The sequence below is a fragment of the Tasmannia lanceolata genome, unplaced genomic scaffold (genome assembly GCF_043159265.1).
Source record: "Tasmannia lanceolata isolate RefF3 unplaced genomic scaffold, GAP_Taslan_0.1 ptg000002l, whole genome shotgun sequence".
In the NCBI taxonomy this organism is placed as follows: Eukaryota; Viridiplantae; Streptophyta; class Magnoliopsida; order Canellales; family Winteraceae; genus Tasmannia; species Tasmannia lanceolata.
In genome coordinates, this window is record NW_027518679.1 from 7,119,474 (window position 1) to 7,140,380 (window position 20,907).

The following is a 20,907-nucleotide window of genomic DNA, read 5'->3' on the forward strand; positions in this document are numbered from 1 at the left end:
GCATGTGAGTACATAGGAACAATCTCATACACATGCTCGACACATTAAGAAGTGGCAGTGGCTCAATTAGATCGCATCAAAATATATCAAGTAAATGTCATGGCACCTATAAGAGCCTACCAAACCCTTCAGAATTTTTAGTGAGACATGGCTATTCATAAATTTATAGATAGCGTTCGAGTAAAACTTCAATGGTGTAAGGGACTTCTTTTCCAACAAAAAAAAAGGAAAGAAATGTGCTTTCTTACCTTTTAGAATGCCATATCATAATAGATTTTTGCCTTTCAACTTGAGGGAAAGAAGACAGTCATCAAAAAGTAAATGGCAGACAGACAACTACGAATGTAAGTTAAATATGGGCAACCAGAAGAGCAAAAATTTCAATCAATACACAAAAATAGCAGAGAAACAATTGAAACACGCAACTGAAATGAGTACAAAAATGTTCTACTTACTGAAGGATTGAATGGCTTGCCAACAGTCTCCACAATAGAAACACACAAGCTTCTCATGGTCTCCACGAACTGCTTATATATACCTTGATAACTTGTGTCTATCTTTTTCTCCTTTTCTGTTCCAGACTTAGCCTGTTGCTTGGCTCTCTCAAAATTATCCACCATGGGTAAGAGGCTCTCAATTACTTCTCTTCGAACATCAGATGTCAATGTGAGACGGTCATTCTCTGAACGCTTTCTTGAATTTTCAAAATCCGCTTTCAAGCGAAGAAATCTATCCTTCCCAGATGTTATATCTGCTGATAATCCTGCAACTTTTTGGAGCAATCCATTCTTCTCGTTTTCCATTTGACAAATCATTGCCTCAATGTCAGAGACAGACTTTTCGTCTCCATCAAGAATAGCCTCCTTGTAAACTTCAATCAGGGTCTTCAGAGAAGGTGGACGTTTCTGATCTACATCGGCCTCTTGTTTTTTGTTATTTACATCAGCTTCTTCCACGTCCACTAACTAAAGAAATATGGACATAGTTAGAAATATACGATGTACGAGAGAAAAATCATAACCAAACTAATTACAAGAAATCACTGCTTTTGGTAATGCCGAATTAGAAGCAAAATAAGGCATAAGGGAATTCTTTCTTGATTATATGGCAACGAGTTATTAGTTTCAATAAATCTTGCCAAAGGATACTGTTTCTATACACTTTTTTTTTTCACTCCATGTACACATTATGGATTTGCACAAGATCAGGACAGTTCATTCAGGCAATCCCACCATAGATGAGCCATAGCCCAAAAATAAATCATCGGAAGATCCTCAGTGCCCACTTGCAGGACTTCCCCCTTTGAATGTGGATAATTTGTCCTTTTTTCTTTAACAGTCCATCTGCATCCCTGAATCTCTGTCATTCAGATGGTTACTATTTAGAACCATCACTCGCCGGCTGGGTGGCCCGTCCTTCAATCAAAGAGTTAGTAACTTAATGCAGACATTAGATTCACGGATTGGGAGGAAATTAAAAATTGTGAAATGCAAGATCTTTTCCCATAATAGTTAGTAATATGCTATCATCCTGAGATATATTCTGTTGTCAGCTCAGTTAGTCTAGTAATGATAAGAAGCTATTTTGTTGGTCCGGCTATGAAAAAATTGTCTCCGCGTTTTCGAAAAAGATTCCAAGTCATCAAAATGTTTACAATCACAGGTTATTAAAAGAATTGTCGACTTTTAGCTTTAAATTCGACATTATGGTCAGAGACAAGAAAGGACAGGAATAGGAAAAAAAGTGGATCTGTCATCTAGGCCTTCCCAGATGATTCCTCGGTGTAATGAGATTATTACCTTTAGATTGCAGTGACTGCAAAGACAGAAACGGCAACACAAGACTGTGAACTTCTACCTACCGATGTGCCGATGGCACTCAATTGGAAGATAGTTCTCTTAAGAGAGAAATTCTTACAGTAAAAAGAAAGACAAGGCCCACACTTCACTCACAAGTGGGCATCTTGGCATTGACAAAGCCGACAGATAGTAATAAAAGTTACATGCACTAGCCAATATCTGAAATAAAGCGAGATTTATGAGAGATTTGATCAGTCTCACCATGTTGCCTGCATTCTTCAACATGAAAAAGGACAGCAACTGCAAGTTGGGGTTGCAAATTGCTTTCAAGTCTCTATTCCAGCATGGGTGAGCGCCTAAGAAGACTATCCATGAGTTGCTAGTATCATTCTACAAAATGGCACCCTAAGAAAGCAACTATTGGCGTCAATGGCAGAAGGGTCAGTACTTCTATTTATGCATGTCTTCCCACATAGCCGCAATGTTAGCCTGGTGACCTTACCACAACATATAATCGATAGAAGCATGATAAATTGTATTGTTCATGATGAAGAGGTTATCGAAAGAAAAAAAGAGGATAAAACGGTAAGAGTAGGTGCCCTAAAACCCAGTGTATTTTCGCATGTTAATCAATAAAAGTTTCTTTTCTTGACAAATTATGGGTACTAAAAGTTAAATATGTGTAATATATTACTTATCATTGACACGTATTTGTCCTTAGGTAGCGAAGTAGGAAACTCATGCTCATGGATTCACAGATCCTAGGGAGCAAGGAGATATGGGATTCCGGTTCTTTGCAGACCATAATAGTTCCTAGTTGGGGTTGAGGTTTGGACACCTCCTCCTGTATACAACTAGCATCTATATTGCGAACATGCACGAGATGTGGAGTGACTTATCTCAATCACTCGAGAAGAGGACCCTAAGCAAGATAGAATGGGTGAGACAATGAGATTGCGTATTGAACAGGATCACATTAAAATAGCATGTAGACAAGAGATAATTAAGCTATTATACCAGACAAGACCCTTTACATATCTTTTTGACATGAGGGGTCATATTGGTCTGTTGGCAAATCTCTTATTTTTCGTCTATCTAACCATGATTCTCTTGGAGTCACCAGAGTGTAGTACTGGAGTGTTGAACAAACCTTCGAGGTCAATACTGATGCCCGACATGGAATTCTCCGCCTATTTAATAGGATAACATCTACGATTTTGGTCAGAGCAGTAGGCCTAGAAAAATACCTGGGCAGCTCGATTTGATAAAATGTTTATCAAAAGGTTTTCACAAAATAAGTTTTGAAAGGTATACCATGAGTGAGCCCGGGGGTAGTTAATGTCCACCTCCCGTAGGACTCAACTAGGTAGATGTGGACTTGGAGAAAAGACTTACACATTTAATGTGATTAGGGGTATGATGATTTGACAGTTATCTTCAGGGTTACGTCTTGATGGAGGCCACTGACTCAATGCGATTGTAGTATTGGCTACAGAGCAATAATTGCAGTGGGGCCCATTTATGGGTTCTGCAGGATCTACCGTTAAATCCCTGCTACGATCCCACTCACTACTACTCGATTGACCTATTATAATCTATTAGATAGAGGTCACGCATTTATTTTGTTGCATATACAAACTAGTTTCGTGGCAGTGGATGCATTGAAAGGATATATACAATGTATATAGTGTATGTGCACATTGGGAATACCAAAATGGTTAAGTATAAACCATAAGAGTTTTTTTGGGGAATTATAAGAAAATATGGATGGAGCTTTTATCACATTGGATGGGAGAAAATATGTTTAATTAATTAAAAAATTAAATAAATAATTGTTAGTTTAGCTTATAGAGTGGTTTTACTAAAGCAGTCATAACTTACTCATCTCTTGGCCAAAATTAATGTTGAAGTAATCGTTTCGAAGAACTTTGAAAGATCTACAACTTTGTAGTTTATGATTTTTTCTAATTCGGGCATTTAGTTGTCCAAAAATGAGGTCGAAATTTGACCTACAGCATTATAGCAGGAATGTAGAAAAAAAGAAAGAGTGTAGAAGATATTTTAGGGATTGTTTTCATCCAATAAAGCAACCAACGTTTTTTACTTGGAAAAATTCAATTTAGGGATTTCTAAAAATCCAAGAATTTCTAAAAACATTCCCCACATTGTTTGATTTCTATTTTGAAAAAGCAAACTAGCTTATTTCCAAATTGGAGCTTCCAATTGTGGCTAGTTTTCATTGTTTTTAAGAATTCTCTAGAAACTTTGGATTGTGCATATGCAAATTGAGAACTCTATAAATATAAGACATATTGGTGGAGTTTTCTACAGCTCTTCCATAATTCCATATGCTGAAAATTGGTATAGACACCCCAAAGTCTTTCTCTTCTTCTTCTTCTTTAATTCCATCAACTAGTTTTGTCTTTTCTAAGTCCAAGACAAACATCCAACCAAGCTCCATTGATCTAAATACATATTTCCATATTATAATTTGATTTAGATCAGATTATAAAATAAACAAAGAGTTGTTTACAAGATCCTTTGTGCAACAAAAGGAATCCATCAATTCAACTTGCGGTTTCGCGTCGATTAGATCGTCAGCGAATTTTCGAGGAGTGGATCAAGCGGACGAGTTCTTCTGTACAGCCACTTAAAGGTATTTATATTTATGTTTATTAAATCATTATAAAAATCAATTAGTCCCTAGGAATCTTAGATTAGAGCAAAATTTTTGTTCTACACGGTTTAATTTTCCGCTACGTGTAGCAATTTTGCTCGGGTTTTTTCCACCCTTTTCTAACAAAACAAATGATGATTAATACTTTTCGAAGTTGCATATAGAAGATTATATATGGAGATCCAAAATAGATGACCTCAATTTCAAAGCCCTTGACATGATCAAAGTAGATGACGGGGAAAAAACTTTGAAAAAGAGGAAGTGAGGAAGACTGTTTTTGATATGACAAGAGATGAAGCCCCTTAGCCCGAATGGTTTTCCTATGGAAATCTAGCAGACATTTTGGGAGGTAATGATGCTAGACCGTATAAACTTTCTAAATGAATTCCATGAGGGGAAGGCTGGGAAAGTAAAATAATACTACCTTCACAACCCTAATATCGAAGAAAACATGATAGAATTAAATGATTTCAGGTCAATTAGCATGATCATAGTTTAAAACTCCCACGCTCTACGTTGACTCATCCGAGTCGACTCCCTTTTATCTTCGCCGCATTTCGCGTTGCGCCGCATCCACATTCCTTTTGCCCTGGAGGCTTTACTTGACAAGTAGATCCAATCGGTTGCCTGAAAGACTATCTTGCTCCTCGCAGAACAGAGTCAATAAAAACTCCTTTGACTCTCCCGAATTATGACTGCGTCAACCAAGTACTCAGCCGTGTCGTGCCGAGTCTACTAGGATTTTCTTCGGTCACGTTCCGCACCGCATCCGCATTTTTAAGCATTGAGCTTCATTCACCGTGTGTACAAGATTTTGACCAAGGTGATTGTCAATAGAATCAAAGGGGTTATGCATGAGGTTCTATCACAATATCTAGGGAGCATTTGTGAGAGGTAAACGAATTCTTGGTGGCTTACTTAGTTAATTGTAAGTGAAAGCTTCGACTGAAACAAAAGAGAAGAAGAAGTGAGGATCACGTGTAAGATTGATATGAAGAAAGCATATGAACACATGGATTGGGGGTTTCTGGAACTGATTCACAGCTTGTTTTTGACTTTTTTATTTTTTTTCTCAAATTTTTATATAAATCTTAAAACAACTTACAATTTACGATTCGACCCTATTCGATTCCGATTTCTAGAACCTTGCTTGGGACATTAGGCTTAGGAGGAACCTAAAACAAAATGAAATAGATGAGTTTCCAAACCTTTAGTAAACCTTAGCAGCTTTTACCTTTCTAACCAAGGACCTGATGGAAGAGCTTCCATATTGGCCATTTATAGTAGCTTCTCAGTTCATTCATTCTTCTTAGATGCTCTTAACGGAGAAGGAAGATCCTATATTGCAAAAATAAGGAAAGTAACCCATTTCCCACCTAGGGTAGTGGCTTTCAGGTAGACAGTGATGCAGAAAAAAATTAAGCACATGAGACAGAATCAAGCGAAGAAGTTTTAGGCTTGCCAATAAATGTGTATTGTGCAAAAGAGAGGACGAAAGCATCTTTTCCTTTATTGTGACTATGCACACGCAGTTTGGTGCAGCATCATACGTGGGTAGGGATAGTTTAGGTCACACACTTCTCTTTAAAAAAAGTAGTTCTCCATTGAAGAGGGAATTCTTTCTGTGAGGTCAAGAAAGCCTTATGCAATAATTTGGAATCTTAGAAAAGACAAAAACACAACTAGCGTCAGGATTAGACTTGGGTAGAAACAGTGAGGAAAGACTTGAGGGCTAGGAACATAACATAGATCATGACCTTAGTTAGGAGAGAATGGAAGAAAATGATCCATCTAGACGAACCCAACTAGTGTCAGGATTAGACTTAGTTAATTTGAGCCGGGTAGATCCTTTCACCTTCATCGTGAAAATTTTCTAAAGGATCCATTAGCCAACCCCAACTAGTTTGGGAAAAAGGCTTAGTTGAGTTGAGTTTAGTTTAGTTGAGAAAAGACAAAGACCCAATCAAATTCTCAATGAGAAAAGCAAATCATCAGGACATGCCATACTGGATATAAAAATGGATATAATTGCTCTGGCAAAGGCTGGTAAAAAGCTACGCAAATGTTCTTTGCAAAAGATTCTAAGAAATTTGAGGAAAATTATTTGGTAAAAGGGATGAGAAAGGCCTCCCCCAAATGGATGCCACCACCGACCAAATGGTTAAAGATATACTTTGATGGAAATTCGATGGACAAACCAGGGTTGGCTGCCATATGGGGAGTTTTCCACTGTTTAAGTGGGAGTATTACCAAAGCATACTCGGGACTGGCGGGTGTTTGTCATTAAAATGAAGATAAGCAAAAGCGATGCTATGTGGGTTGAAAATCTTCTTAGGCTATTTGGATGAGAATCTGATAATAGAAAGTGACTTCTCATACACAATTGTGTGGGCAAAAAGGTTAGAGGTTGAAAGGCACTGAATTTTGAGAGACAAGTCTGTAACTAGGTTTACTCAGCAAAGTATATGTGATCTGATATGTATTTTGGTTTGCCTTGTATAATTCCCAATTGTGGGGATTTCTCATCCCTCTCTTTTTAATAAAGTTATGTTATCATTAAAAAAATCTTTAGCATATATAGGTCAGATTATGGGCAATGTTCCTTGCATGTACACAGACAGTCACTGAAACTTCAAAGGTTACACCAGCAAAGATCCAAAAATCGCGATCAGAAAAGCATTTCACACGTCCCATTTGCCTATAGCCAGGTGGATCATGCCTATACGCTCCTACCATGCTTCAAAACCTTCAATGATTTTCTTACACTGTCTCCTTTCAATAGAACCACTGAAATTATACAGACTGACACTTTATGTTCCACCAGTGGATTATCCAACAGAAATATGTAAATTCACGGAAAGTATTATTACTGAAACGGATTTGCTAGCACCCATCGCAAAAGGCATTTCATGGATGGTCTGTTGCATTTGACAGACATGCTCACTTTTCAGCCGATTTTGTCCTCGTTCATGATGTGGCTGCTCTCAAATGCAACAGACCATCCGCGAAATGATGTGTCAATTTCATAACGCGAGAAGGACTGAAATCCCGCCCAACTCTATTGAATGAATCACGATCATTCCACCGGGACTACTGAAATACGGTTTGAGTAGTGAGAGAAAGGACCCGTATTGGATCCAGCTATAGAACCAGGAGGGAAAGACAACAGAGGTGTAGCGAGAGAAACCTGTCGTGCTGCGAACGGCTCCTCGGTGGAGTAGAAGCGCTGGCCCCCTTCGGTCAAGTGCTTGTGCCTGCTGTTACCTACCGTAGGACATCCGTCCCCGAAGCGAAGAAAGAGGAGCAGGAACAACAGGTTGTCCTCTCCCGGCCCAGTAGTTCCGCCTTTTGCGAAGGACACTAGCAAATCCCTTACTGAAAAATGGGAAAACATAATCAAAGGTTCCAAAGAAGTACAATGCCTGTATGTTGTAAACCAAATTGACCTCCTCAATCATCTATACATCAATCATCTTTACACCAATAAATTTTCAAGGAACAACAACCGCAGATACACCATGCATTTGGAAAAAAATATATAAAACAAAAAATAAATAACAACTCGAAGCTTCACAAATTTAATAATTCGCTAGCAAGCAAATTTGATATAAAAGATTCTGACATTGACGACATGAATTCTTTGTTCCATAATTCTACAGAAAAGCACTCATAATTCGATCATCCAATAGAGAAACAAAATCTACACGTATTTCCAATTACAATAAAAAACATAGCTTCTGAAGTGATGTTGGACTAGAAACTCCTTAGATTTTCTACAAAAAAATTAGAGAAGACTGAAATTGAAGGAAAAAGCTAGGATGATACAGAAGAAAGAAAGAGAGAAATTTGAATTTTAAAAAACGTACCGTGGAATCAGATTCTGCTGTGTTGAGAGAGGCTTTGAAGGGGCGCCTGGCGACTGGAGAGAAGAGGATTGTTGGAAACCCTAGATTGGATTTGCAGCTGAGATGGAAGTGGGAGGACCGAGGGGTTAGGGTTCCATTTTGCGAGGGTTTTAGGGTTTTGGTGGGGGTTCGAATCGCAGAAAGGCGAAGAGAGTAGTGAGGGTAAGCAACAGCCATGGATTTGGAAGACAGACCGTCGATCAGAACCCTTAAACCTTCTCGCCAGTCTCTAAAATGGTCCGATCATTGCTTCTGCATTACCAACTGTACACGTGGCTAGTTGAGTAGGAAGCTCATCCTACATATTTAGTCAAGGAAATTTGACATAAGGGGGACAAATAAAAGGAAATTTGACACAAGGGGACTAATAAAAGACATAATATCATAGGGGTCAAGTGTTTGTTGGAAATGACAGAAGGGGGTCAAAATTTGGATTTCGAAATTTCGAATGACGAAAATGCCCCTCTGGCAGAAACAGTGAAATGACTTAGAAAAATTTTTAAAAAAAAAATATTTACGTTTTCCCTCTTCTCTCTTCCCTCTTCTCTCTTCACGTCTCTGTTAAATTTTTTTCGTCCTCTCCTCCCTCCGGCGATCTCTACGGCAATCACTCCGACGATCTCGACGGCGATCTCGACCAAGGTGAAGTACGTATCAAACCTCGCATTTGAAGGAAACCCTACCTGGTACGTCGTTTCCTTCCCTTCCTTTATTCAATCTCATTTTTATTTATTTTTGAAGAGGAAAATCAGGTTGAGAGAGATGCAAAAGGGGGGGGAATCCTTTTTCATGCTATATGTTTTTTTATTTTTTTCAGTTCATATACATTTCAGTTACTGCATTTCCTCCTACAGAGTAAAATAGTTGTAAATGCTTTTAAATGTTGTTTGTTGCTGCTAGGGTTTTATATTTTACATTAATTTGTGAAATGGAGAAACGTTCTGCTGTTTATTTATTCTAGGGTTTTATTTTGTACATTAATTTGTGAAATGGAGAGATGGGATTTCATTTCATATATGCGTATCCACCTACAAAGTAAAATAGAGTTGCATGCTACGGTATTTGTTGATGCTAGGGTTTAATTTTTGACGTTAATTTGTGGAATGGAGAAATGCAATTTCGTTTCATGTACATATGTTAATGCTAGGCTTTTAATTTTACAATTTGTGGAGTGGAGAAATGGGATTTCAAAAACACTTTCTTGAAAACCATGTAGAGCTCCCCTATATTGGCCTTGAAAACCCTCTTTTGGTACTAGTAGCTGGAAACCCTTTTCTGTGAACTTGGGGACCATGTTGGGCAGTTGATGGCCCCTCTATGGCGACTACTTCTAGGTACTATTAACCCCTTTTTTGTAGCTGAAAACCCATGACTTTCAACTTGACGACCATCTTCTGGATTTGATGGACCCTCCAAGGGTACTTCTTCTACCCCATTTGAGGGCCCATAATCCCTTCTCTAATACCATGCATAGCTCCCCTCTATTGCCCTTGAGAAGCCCCCCTTAGGTACTAATAACCCCCTTTTTTGTAGCTGAAAACCCATGACTTTCAACTTCAGGACTTTCTTCTGGATTTGATGGACCCTCCAAGGGTACTTCTTCTACCCCATTTGAGTGCCCATAATCCCTTCTCTAATACCATGCATAGCTCCCCTCGGTTGCCCTTGAGAAGCCCCCCTTAGGTACTAATAACCCCTTCTTTGTAACTGAAAACCCATGCCTTTCAACTTGAGCACCATCTTTGGATTTGCTGCACCCTCCAAGGGTACTTCTCGTACCCCATTTGAGGGCCCATAATCCCTTCTCTAATACCATCCATAGGTCCCCTCTATTGACCTTGAGAAGCCCCCCTTAGGTACTAGTAACCCCTTTTTTGTAGCTGAAAACCCATGACTTTGAACTTCAGGACCATCTTCTGGATTTGATGGACCCTCCGAGGGTACTTCTTCTACCCCATTTGAGGGCCCATAATCCCTTCTCTAATACCATCCATAGGTCCCCTTTGTTGCCCTTGAGAAGCCCCCCTTAGGTACTAATAACCCCTTCTTTGTAGCTGAAAACCCATGCCTTTCAACTTGAGCACCATCTTTGGATTTGCTGCACCCTCCAATGGTACTTCTCCTACCCCATTTGAGGGCCCATAATCCCTTCTCTAATATCATCCATAGGTCCCCTCTATTGGCCTTGAGAAGCCCCCCTTAGGTACTAATAACCCCTTCTTTGTAGCTGAAAACCCATGCCTTTGAACTTGAGGACCTTCTTCTGGATTTGATGGACCTTCCGAGGGTACTTCTTCTACCCCATTTGAGGGCCCATAATCCCTTCTCTAATACCATCCATAGGTCCCCTCTGTTGCCCTTGAGAAGCCCCCCTTAGGTACTAATAACCCCTTCTTTGTAGCTGAAAACCCATGACTTTGAACTTCAGGACCATCTTCTGGATTTGATGGACCCTCCAAGGGTACTTCTTCTACCCCATTTCAGGTAAGTATGAGAATTGTAATAATTGTTGGTTTGCTTGGTAGCTTTTCTTCATAATAGTACTGATTGGGAATATGAGTTTATGCTATGGGTTGGATTTTATTGATTTTCTTGGTAATTTATTTTAGAGATGATGAGGACGAGATTTTTAATGATTGTCAATATAACTGAGTTTTTGGGTTATGAATTGATCTCGGTGATTTTGATTTGGTTGTTCATTGTTATACAATTTTTATCCGGTCAGGAGCCATTCAAAGCCTTGAAAGATGGTGATGCGAAAAAGTGATAGAGTGAAAGTAACAAAGCCTCCAAGAAGGACAAAAAGGAGTTTAGAAGGGGAGGAGACAAAAACTGCAGCTGTGAAGAAGAGAGGAACAGATGTAAGTGTGTATGTTGTTAATTGTATCAATCATAGTAAGTTAATTCATTTACCACATATATTTTGGCGATGTAATTTGTTTTGCAGGCTCCATACGTCCCAGCACGATGTTCTCCAGCTTCTTTCAAATCGGCAATGGACAGGATAAAGTTCAAGCCAGTCCATTTTCATGCCATAGAAAAGACTCATTTCCGACATCTGTTTGGCATGGAGGACATTATCATGCACAAGCCTCTCATAAGAGCTATCCACGATAAGTGGACTCCCGGCACTAACACGTTCACGTTAGGGAGTATAAACGTCCCCTTCCTTCCAAGAGATGTGGCATTGGCATTAGGACTGCCACTTAGTGGAGAGCGAATGGACGTGGTGAGGGTTCTGTCATTCGACAGGACAAAACAGCAACCTAAAGTGCCTGGCTGGCCATTTCCAGAGGCCAACGTCAAGCCATCGGTTATTGAGAATGAAATTACAGCATTAGTTAGAGAACGCAATAAAGTTTCGATAGAGAAGACAGTGAAATATGTTCTCCTGCATCTTTTTGCCTCTGTCCTTTTCACAAAAAGCGCACATCAAGCTGACGAGCTCTTCTGGCCCTACATCGACGACATAGGAAACATTGGCAACTATAACTGGGTGATGGCAGTGTATGACTGGCTCGTAGATTACCTAGAAGAGTCAGCAAGGGTGGCAGGTACCTTGGTGGCTGCTCGTTGGTAATTCAGGTAATTTGGACTCATGACATTTAATATTCTAACCGTGCTGTTTATAGTTTGATTAACATGGTGTTTCGTATGTATGTAGGTATGGTTATATGAGCATACCACATTTTGGATTCCCACCAATCCAACTGCTCGTCCACGTGTCCTTAAATGGGACTGGAAAGCAAACGAATCAAAGACATATCGATTAGTGGAGCAGAAGCAGATAAAGAAATCGGAGGTGAGATATGAAAAATTTGTTAACGTATATATCAATACTAGTATCTTGATAACTGACTATGTTTTCCAAAAATTCAGGTGGTGGTGACATTGAAAGTATCTCTGTTAGAGAAGTCACAGTACCTACAGGATGAGGTAATGCAGTCGAGCAGGACTATGTTGCGTACGTTATTTTATTTTACTTATTGATTTTTTAAATTTGATCATTGACTGTCATGTTTAAACATTAGGATGTTGATGAGACAATGGAAGTCGATAAGGAACAGTTGGAATCCAAGGGGATAGTTTTGGGAGTAGAAAGTGAAATGGAGAAAGGAAGTAGTGAAGATGAGTCGAAGCATATAAAATTTTTGGCGAGAGAGGGAGATGTAATTGATAGACAGTGGCAGATGATTACAGCAGCATGGGAAGAAATAAGAAAAAGAGAGGAAGATGTTGGAAAAAGAGAGGAAGATGTCAGAAAGAAAGAGGAGGATTTGAAAAAAGGATGGGAGTGTATGCGGAGAACAAATGAAGGGACTGGGGGAAGAATTGAGGGGGTTGAGGTGGAGGGGGTTGAGGAGGAGAGGAAGGGCGAAAATGCATCTCAAGGTGCACGATTATCTTCGCAGCTGTGCGAGGATTGGACGGATTTAGCTGACCTTGGATGTGACATGGATGCAGCCGCCACCCTAATAGATGTATCGGCTCAGAACCCCAAGTCACATGAAGAAATATTCGGCACCACAGACGGGGTGATCCTTAACCCTTTACAACGATTGTTCGAAATGGAGGTGACCAAGGAAGAGGCACCATCTACTGAAGTTGAGATGAAAGTGAGTGGTCTATGGGATGAGATGGTGGATTCCGAATTAGGGAGCATTGTGAGGGGTGTGAAGATGGATGGAAGGAGTAGGAAACCTGGGAGAGCCAGAAAAAGCCCCTACTATTCAGGGAAGACCCGAAAGAGGAGGCAGAAGGAAGGGAAGAAACAGGGGGAGGACCCCAACATACCTAAACCACCGCCCAAGAAGAAAGGGGATGACGGGAAGATGCGTAAGGGAAGGAGAACAGCTCTGATAGAGAGACTTCTAAAGCATGAAAAAAGGCAAGTAGATGTGAATTATATTATACCATGATTTAAGTTGATCAGAATTGAAAATTATTAACTAACAATTTAATACAATTTTGCAGTGATATCCTCATGGAAACGGATGATGTACACCTAATAGCTAAAGACCTACAACAGCTTTGGAATGTCAGACAATACCTGACTGGCACTGTAAGTGTCATTTTTTATCATTAATTTCTACATTACTATAGGGAATAATGTACATCTGACATTTACTTCTCTTCCTTGAAGATTGTCGATATATATGGGAAGCACGTGCAGTCCTCCAACGACGATGGGTTAGCAGATCCTACAATGGGGGGAATTGTCTTCGTTCCATCGGTGGTACATGTAAGTGTTATTTCTATCATCCCACATTGAGGTTTACATAAGATTTTATCTGTAGTATCCCATTGAATTCCTTTTTTTTATTGGGAACTCTTACTGCAGTAGGGACCGAAGTCACTAAGGTCCAGAGGGTAGAAAAGTGGAGGACAGCGAAGGACGCTCTGCACAGTAGACTTATAAACCACCACCTCGAAGCAGTAAAAATGGTACTATTACCATTATGTGAAGACAACCATTGGGTTCTCCTCATTGTCGATATGGTCAACAAAATCTTCCGCGAATGCAATTCCTGTAAAGGAATGGAGTTCCAGGAAAGAGCAGGATTGACCGTAAGTGGGTTAGCATCTTTAATGTTTTCCTACTTATAAATCTATACGTATAACACTTATGTTTCCTAAACCTGTCAATGTTAACCACTTGCAGGTTGTGTTGTTGAAGGAGTACTTAAAGGAAAGGGGCTGTGATATAGACCACTTTCAATATGCGCAGATGGAAAATTTCCCACAACAGGTCAATGGGTCAGTATATTAGTATATTTAAATGTTTATTTTTCTAGGCTATGATTTTGATTCGCTCAATACAACTGTTGTTATGCAGGTTCGACTGTGGTTTGTTCGTGCTTAAAGCGATTGACCATCTGTATGCAAATGATCCATTTACTTTCAGCAAGTCTGACATTCCCGCTTATCGGCTGCAGCTGTGCGAAAGATTCTTGCGCGGAGAGTTTGGGGACTGTGGTGATTTCCTTAAGGGGGATATATGACTGAAAAATGAAGAACCTCTCTTCAAGTTCTGATGGATGTTGTAAACATGGTGGACATTGATGGTCTTTCCAGTGAAGTTTTCTGTGTATTTGTAAGCAAAATGGGGTAAAATGGGCTAAATTTATTTGTAATTGTTGGGCGCATATGTGTAGGACAGAAAGCAGGGTGTAGAGACACAGAGGGAGGGTTTGTTTGTATCTCAGCATACTGACAACTATGTATTTGTAATGAAAAATCAAGTTCTGTGAAGTGATGGTGGTTGTGGCATTGGGTTCATTGCGAAATATGGTAAAGGTCTTTGAAAATCATCAAATATTTGTTCATAAAGTTTTGGGGGAATTTATATTTCTATTGGATGGAAATATGATTTATTTGTAATTGTGGTTATTCTCTCTACTTTATATTTTCATCGTCATAGTTGGCAATGGGACCCCTGTTTTTTGTGCTTTTCCGGTTTTGTTTGGTTGCTTGAACTGTTGGGAAGAAAAAAATTCTTCCTCAAAGTTGTTCATAAATTGCACACTTAATTTCTTAAAACAGCCACCCTCTTCTTTCCAAATGGACTTTCCACCCCACACCATAGGATGATCCATAACGTCCATTTGATGGGCCACAATTTCAATAGTTTGTGTAGCAAAAGACAATTCATACAAAATAAAAATATAAAATAAATGGGTTAGCAGATCCTAAATTGGAACCTCCAACGATTCTCGGAATTCCGAGACAATGTCTCGGAACTCCGAGATTTCCGCCACGTTATTCTCGGAGCTCCGAGATATTTTCTCGGAACTCCGACATTCGGTCCAGTATAATATGAAAAAACCCGTCTATTCTCGGAGCTCCGAGAAATTTTCTCGGAACTCCGAGATTCGTTCCAGTAGCATATCCAAAAAACCTGTATATTCTCGGAGCTCCGAGAACATTTCTCGGAACTCCGAGATTCCTTCCAGTAGCATATCCAAAAAACCTGTATATTCTCGGAGCTCCAAGAACATTTCTCGGAACTCCGAGATTCGTTCCAGTAGCATATACAAAAAACCGTAAATTCTCGGAGCTCCGAGAGTAATTCTCGGAACTCCGAGATTCGGGCAATGGAAAAAAAAAATTTCCTTTTGTTCTCGGAACTCCGACACAGTGTCTCGGAACTCCGAGAATCGGCCCAGGAGCTTCATAACCCTGGACCCGGTTCCTTTTTTTTACTTTACTTTTCTTCTCTTCTTTCCCTATACCTAAACCACTTCTCTTGAAACCCTAAGTCCACTTTTTCTTTCGTTCCGTCATTTTCTCCCTACATCTTCCTCCAAAACCCTCTTCTCCCTTCCAATTCCCTCTCTTCTTCCTAAAACCCTAGCATTTCACCCCTTTTTCGTTTTTTCTTTCTTCCCTTATCTATTTCTCTTTTTGGCCTCCATTTTAGGTCTATTTCTCTTCTTCTTTACATATCACTTTTCTCTCCACCCATATTTCCTCTCACCATGCCTCCTAAAACCAAAAATCTCAACATCGGAGGCTCCTCCCAAGTTGAAGACCCTGAATACGTTCGTGAAGAAGTTCCCGACGAAGAAGGGCCTTCACGGAAGAAGTCCAAGGCCAAGGCTGTGGCTGCCGAGGTTGTGGCCAAGTCCTATTTCACTGGGGATAAGGCGAAGAAACTTTGGGACGACGTCGGCACTAGGCGCGTCCTGACCGGTAGGTACATTGATCCCCCTGTCCTTGAAAATTTTGATTTAAAGGCCAAATTTGATGCTCTTCATTGGACACCCATCCTTCACATTAACGAACCCGTTTACCCTCGATTGGTGCGTCTCTTCTATGCCAATCTCACCATTTCCCCTTCCTTCTTCAAAATCGAATCTAAGGTCAAGAAAACTGTCATCAAACTCACCTATCAGACTTTTGCCACAGTATTTGGGATTAGCCATGAGGGCCTCTTACACTATTTTTGGCCGGACGATGGGACGCATGAACTTGATGATATTGATCATGACACTGTCTATGGGCGGATAACACGGCGCTACCACCCTAATATGCCCGTATAATCTGCCGACCTCATTCCGGTTGCGCGCGTGCTCCATAACTTCATGTACCACATCTTCATACCTCGTGGTGGGATGCGTGAAGCCGTAAGACCCTTAGAGGCATATATTATCTACAGCATCCTAGAGGGCCGCCAGCTTTGTCTGCCATATATCATGTTTCGCTTCATGTTTCAGACCCCTGAACGCTACCGATCTTCCTTGCCATATGGCATGATTCTCACCCGTGTCTTCCGGCACTTCGGCATCACCTTGGATGGAGAGATGACCATGATTCCTACTGCCCCGTTTGATGTTCCGACCTTTAACCGCATGGCTCTTAATGAAGCAACGATTGACATCGATGTTCATGATGGAGGAGGCTACGAAGCCGAGGACCAGCCTGCACCGGCACCTCAGCCTTCAGAAGATACATCTCAGTTCTGCACTCGCCAGGATTTGGCTCACATGCAGGAGGCCATTGAGCGATCCATGGCCTCTCAGTTTCAGCAGTTGTCTACCCATGTCGACTCTGCGATTTTGACTCGCTTCCACACCATGACTTCCCACTTTGATGACCAGTGGGCCGCCTATTATCGCTACATCTCTAGTGGTCAGTGGCGCCAGGCGCCGGACAGTTCTTCTCATCACCCACCGCCTCCTTCGGAGCAGTAGATGGCTCTAGTTCTCTGATGATGGATCCTGTCTTGTTCAGATTTTTTTTATATTAGCCTTATCTATATGTTTCTATAGTGTTTGGATTATCAGTTGGTTGTATGGATCATATTTAGGTAGTTGCTTGGATAGTCAGTTGGATCTTTTTGGGATGTATTCCGTTTTATATAATTCTGTCACTGTTATGATGTGTCGTGGATGCTATGTCATTTGAGTGGTTGTATGCACTTTCATTTGCTCACACCTACTCTCTTTCCTTTTGTTCCACCTTTTTTGGTGATGACAAAAGGGGGAGAATATTTGAGCTCCCAAGTCATAATAATATGCATATATTAAGGGGGAGTAAAGCTCTATGCTCCATTTTTTTGGGACATCAATGCCCATGAAACGAACAAAAAGGTCAATAAATAAATGTTGCAAAATGACAAACTTTATTTCGCCCTTTCTTACCAGCAGGGAAAAGCTTTTTGCAAACTTTTTTGCAAAATGACAAACTTTTTGCAAAATGAACAAAAATGTCATATATATATATATATATATATATATATACAACCAATTTAATTTTCCAGTTCTTGAATTTTCTTACCAGCAGGGAAAAGCTTATTTTAACAATGCTTGCAAGGTAGAACTCATTCGAGCTTCAGAAAACTGGGTAGCCTTCAACTATGACAACCCATTCCACCTTAAGAAAATAGGGTTTCCCTCCAAAAATTACAGTATACCAGTAATTACAGTATACCATTAATTACAGTATAACAAAGAATACAGTATTCCACCTTCAAAAAATTGGGTTTTCCTCATAAAAATGGGCAGCCTTCAACTATGCACACCACTAATTACAGTATACCATTAATTACAGTATAACAAAAAATAGAGTATTCCACCTTCAGAAAATTGGGTTTCCCTCATAAAACTGGGCAGCCTTCAACTATGCACACCACTAATTACAGTATACCATTAATTACAGTATAACAAAAAATAGAGTATTCCACCTTCAAAAAATTGGGTTCTCCTCAAAAAACTTGCCAGCCTTCAACTATGCACACCACTAATTACAGTATACCAAAAAAGGGTTTCCCTCAAAAAATTATTATATACAGCAACTAATTACTGTGCACACTTTCAATTAATCCACTTCTCCTCCTTCATCCAACTGGAGCCTCCAATGCATTCTCCGCGGAATAATTACGTGAAAAAAGGAGCTGCACAAGGTACACCCGACCTACAACACCACCACCACACCGAATAAGTATGGAATCGGGGATGTTCTATACTACTTATTGACCTCAATATATTACGTATCATGTACCTATTGAAAACGGGGGCAGAGGGTCCAATGGCAGATTCATCAGGGAGTTGTCTCTCCATGGGAGGTTCTCTGCAAGTCCTTTTGTTGTGGCCTAGTTTTCCACAGATCGTACATTTGCGATGCACTCCACTCTGCAATTCGCGGTCAGATCTTCTCGTTCGCGGCCGTCCAGGTGGTCTTTTCGCTATTGGAGGTAATACAGTCTGCAGAGGTTCTGGAGGCAGTTCCCATTGAGTACGATCTACTGTAGGGTGAAGCACCTCACAGTACGTTTCCCGATACATCTCTATACGAAACCATTTATGGCAATAATCGTACTTATCAAAATCTGTGATGGCAATGGCTGCCATGGCATGTCCGCACGGAAGCCCAAGCGTTTGGAACTCACGACATGTACAGGTTTGTTGCAGCAAGTTTACGACATCATGATGATCACGGGACCTTACTTCAAATTCGTGCACACCTACTCGATAAGCAGTATATCCGCGACCCTGTTCCCTGGCCAGTCCCAAATGTTTTTCTGCATAATGGGTGCACTTTGTTTCCCATTGAAGGCCCATCGCTTGACGTTTCTGTATGTATTCGGAGCTCTTAAAACGAGTGAGCTCCACCGCAGCTGCAATCGGTAATTTTCTGGCATCCTTTAGCACTGCATTGTAACACTCCGATCTATTGGTGGTCAACACATCATATCTTTCCCCCTTGAAGTAGAAACTAGCCCAGTTTTCCTTCGGAATAGCGGCTATCCAGTTGTGTGCATTTTCATTCCTCGCCTTAATTTTTTCCATTGTGTCTATGAAAACACTCTCTCTCAAAGCCCTAGCAGCTCTCCAGAACAATTTCTTAAGTAAAGGGTCTTTGAAGTCGGTGTACAGATTGGCGGCGAGGTGACGCATGCAGTAGCTATAGTTTGCAATAGGCATTACTTTAGGCACTGCTTGCATCAACCCCTTTTGTCGATCGGAGCACAGGGTCAATGCGCCTATCCCCTCAGGCAATACGTGCCGCTTCACCAAATAGAGGAACCAGCACCAGCTATCTTCGTTCTCAGTCTCGACAACACCAAAAGCTAATGGAACTAATCCGTTGTTCCCGTCTACCCCAACTGCGATCAGTAAGATTCCAAGATACTTTCCACGTAGATGCGTCTCATCGACCAAAACTATCGATCTGAGTGTTCGTTGGAAAGAACGTATGCTGGGACCAAATGCCCAGAATAAGCGAGCAAATTTATCATCTCCCCCTGGACGTAGATCTCTCGCTCGAAAAAACACGCATGTAGGTGCCCGGGTTTGTTCTCATCATCTCAACTATCAGTGCAGGGAGCAAGCGGTACGAGTCCTCCACATTTCCACACTTTATTTCAAGGATGATGTTCATCGCAAGGTGTGCTCTACGGTAGGTCATGGTTATACCCCAGTGCGACTTGATGTACTGTCTTATGATCATTGTCCCCACATCTTCTAGACGGTCAAATAGGGGTAAGCATGTCTCGGCAACCCATGGGGATGTAGCTAGATGATTATCATTGCCCTTTAAGTGAGATGTACACGTATGGTCGCTCACAAACTTCTTCACTAACACATAAGTCATACGGCTAATGCCTGATATACGCCACTTGCAACCTGGTTCCTTGCATACAACGGCATACTTCTTGGGAGTTGACCGTGACTTCTTGAACATGAATCGCTGCCGAATTGCATACTCCTTAACGACCTTCTTGAACTGCTTTATATTTGGATACATAGCCCCAACAGTTAACTCATCGAACTGAAGATTATCTGCATCTACCTCATCAGCCCCAACATACATGTCGTCTACTTCCAGTGGCCGACTTGTGCCAGCAGGTAGAAATGGCCAACCATTGGCGGTAGGGGGAGCCACTTCTGTTGGCCTAAGATTTTCACCAGAATCTTCGTTCTGATTTTCATTTCCATTATAATTTTCAGGATCATGGGTGGCCTCATCACCCTCGTCATCCTGAACCTCAGCCTCAGCCTCAGCCTCGTCATCATCCTCATCATCATCCTCTGCAGGATCATCATCATTGTCATCTGCAGTTCTAAATTCTTCGAAATCACAACCGAAGACATGAAAATCATCCTCCAAAATGTTAATATGCTCCAACGGCACATCTGCATCATTCCCGGGGACAATGATATCTTCGGAGGTAGGGTTCTCATACATATCGTCCGAGAAGTTTTCATTTAGGTCAACTCGTACCCTACACAGTTCAACAATATAAAATTAGGATAGTAGATTGAGTACTTCAATATAAATAAAATTGTACAAGACATACCTTGAACTAAATTGTGCCGAGTCACCTCCTATGCTTGTATTACCCAATTCTGTTTCATATTCTCTTTCTAAGTCTACTTCAAAACGAGAGTCGGGAGTGACAGTTACTCGTTCCGATGGATATCTTAGGTGTGGAATCGGTGGAACGGAAGTAGGAGGTATGCATGCATTATGAGAGGGATTTTGAGAGGGAATCGGTGGTACAGAAGTCAAACGTATGGGCAGG

The 20,907-nt window shown here is 40.7% G+C and overlaps 4 protein-coding genes across 4 annotated transcripts in view; 1 reads left to right on the forward strand and 3 right to left on the reverse strand.

Moving 5' to 3' along the window:
* Nucleotides 1-8,664, reverse strand: part of LOC143875873 (Co-chaperone GrpE family protein) — a 50,513-nt gene extending 41,849 nt beyond the window's left edge. The window contains exons 1-2 of the mRNA XM_077377486.1: nucleotides 8,343-8,664; nucleotides 456-965 (exon numbers count right to left, since the gene is read on the reverse strand). Coding sequence (XP_077233601.1) covers nucleotides 456-965; nucleotides 8,343-8,558 — 726 coding nt within the window. The 5' untranslated portion in view covers nucleotides 8,559-8,664. The remainder of the gene's footprint in view (nucleotides 1-455; nucleotides 966-8,342) is intronic.
* Nucleotides 8,665-13,823: 5,159 nt separating this feature from the next.
* LOC143887860 (putative ubiquitin-like-specific protease 1B) lies at nucleotides 13,824-14,383 on the forward strand. Its single transcript, XM_077392088.1, has 3 exons — nucleotides 13,824-13,949; nucleotides 14,044-14,138; nucleotides 14,218-14,383. Exons 1-3 carry the CDS (start codon nucleotides 13,824-13,826, stop codon nucleotides 14,381-14,383), a joined length of 387 nt encoding a protein of 128 aa, XP_077248203.1.
* A 3,876-nt stretch (nucleotides 14,384-18,259) lies between these two features.
* On the reverse strand, nucleotides 18,260-19,171 carry LOC143887866 (uncharacterized). The gene has a single exon (XM_077392102.1). It carries the CDS (start codon nucleotides 19,169-19,171, stop codon nucleotides 18,260-18,262), a length of 912 nt encoding a protein of 303 aa, XP_077248217.1.
* A 445-nt stretch (nucleotides 19,172-19,616) lies between these two features.
* The window catches only part of LOC143887873 (uncharacterized), a 67,046-nt gene continuing 65,755 nt past the window's right edge, over nucleotides 19,617-20,907 (reverse strand). The window contains exons 8-9 of the mRNA XM_077392112.1: nucleotides 20,468-20,607; nucleotides 19,617-20,413 (exon numbers count right to left, since the gene is read on the reverse strand). Of these exons, the coding sequence (XP_077248227.1) occupies nucleotides 19,617-20,413; nucleotides 20,468-20,607 (937 nt within the window). The remainder of the gene's footprint in view (nucleotides 20,414-20,467; nucleotides 20,608-20,907) is intronic.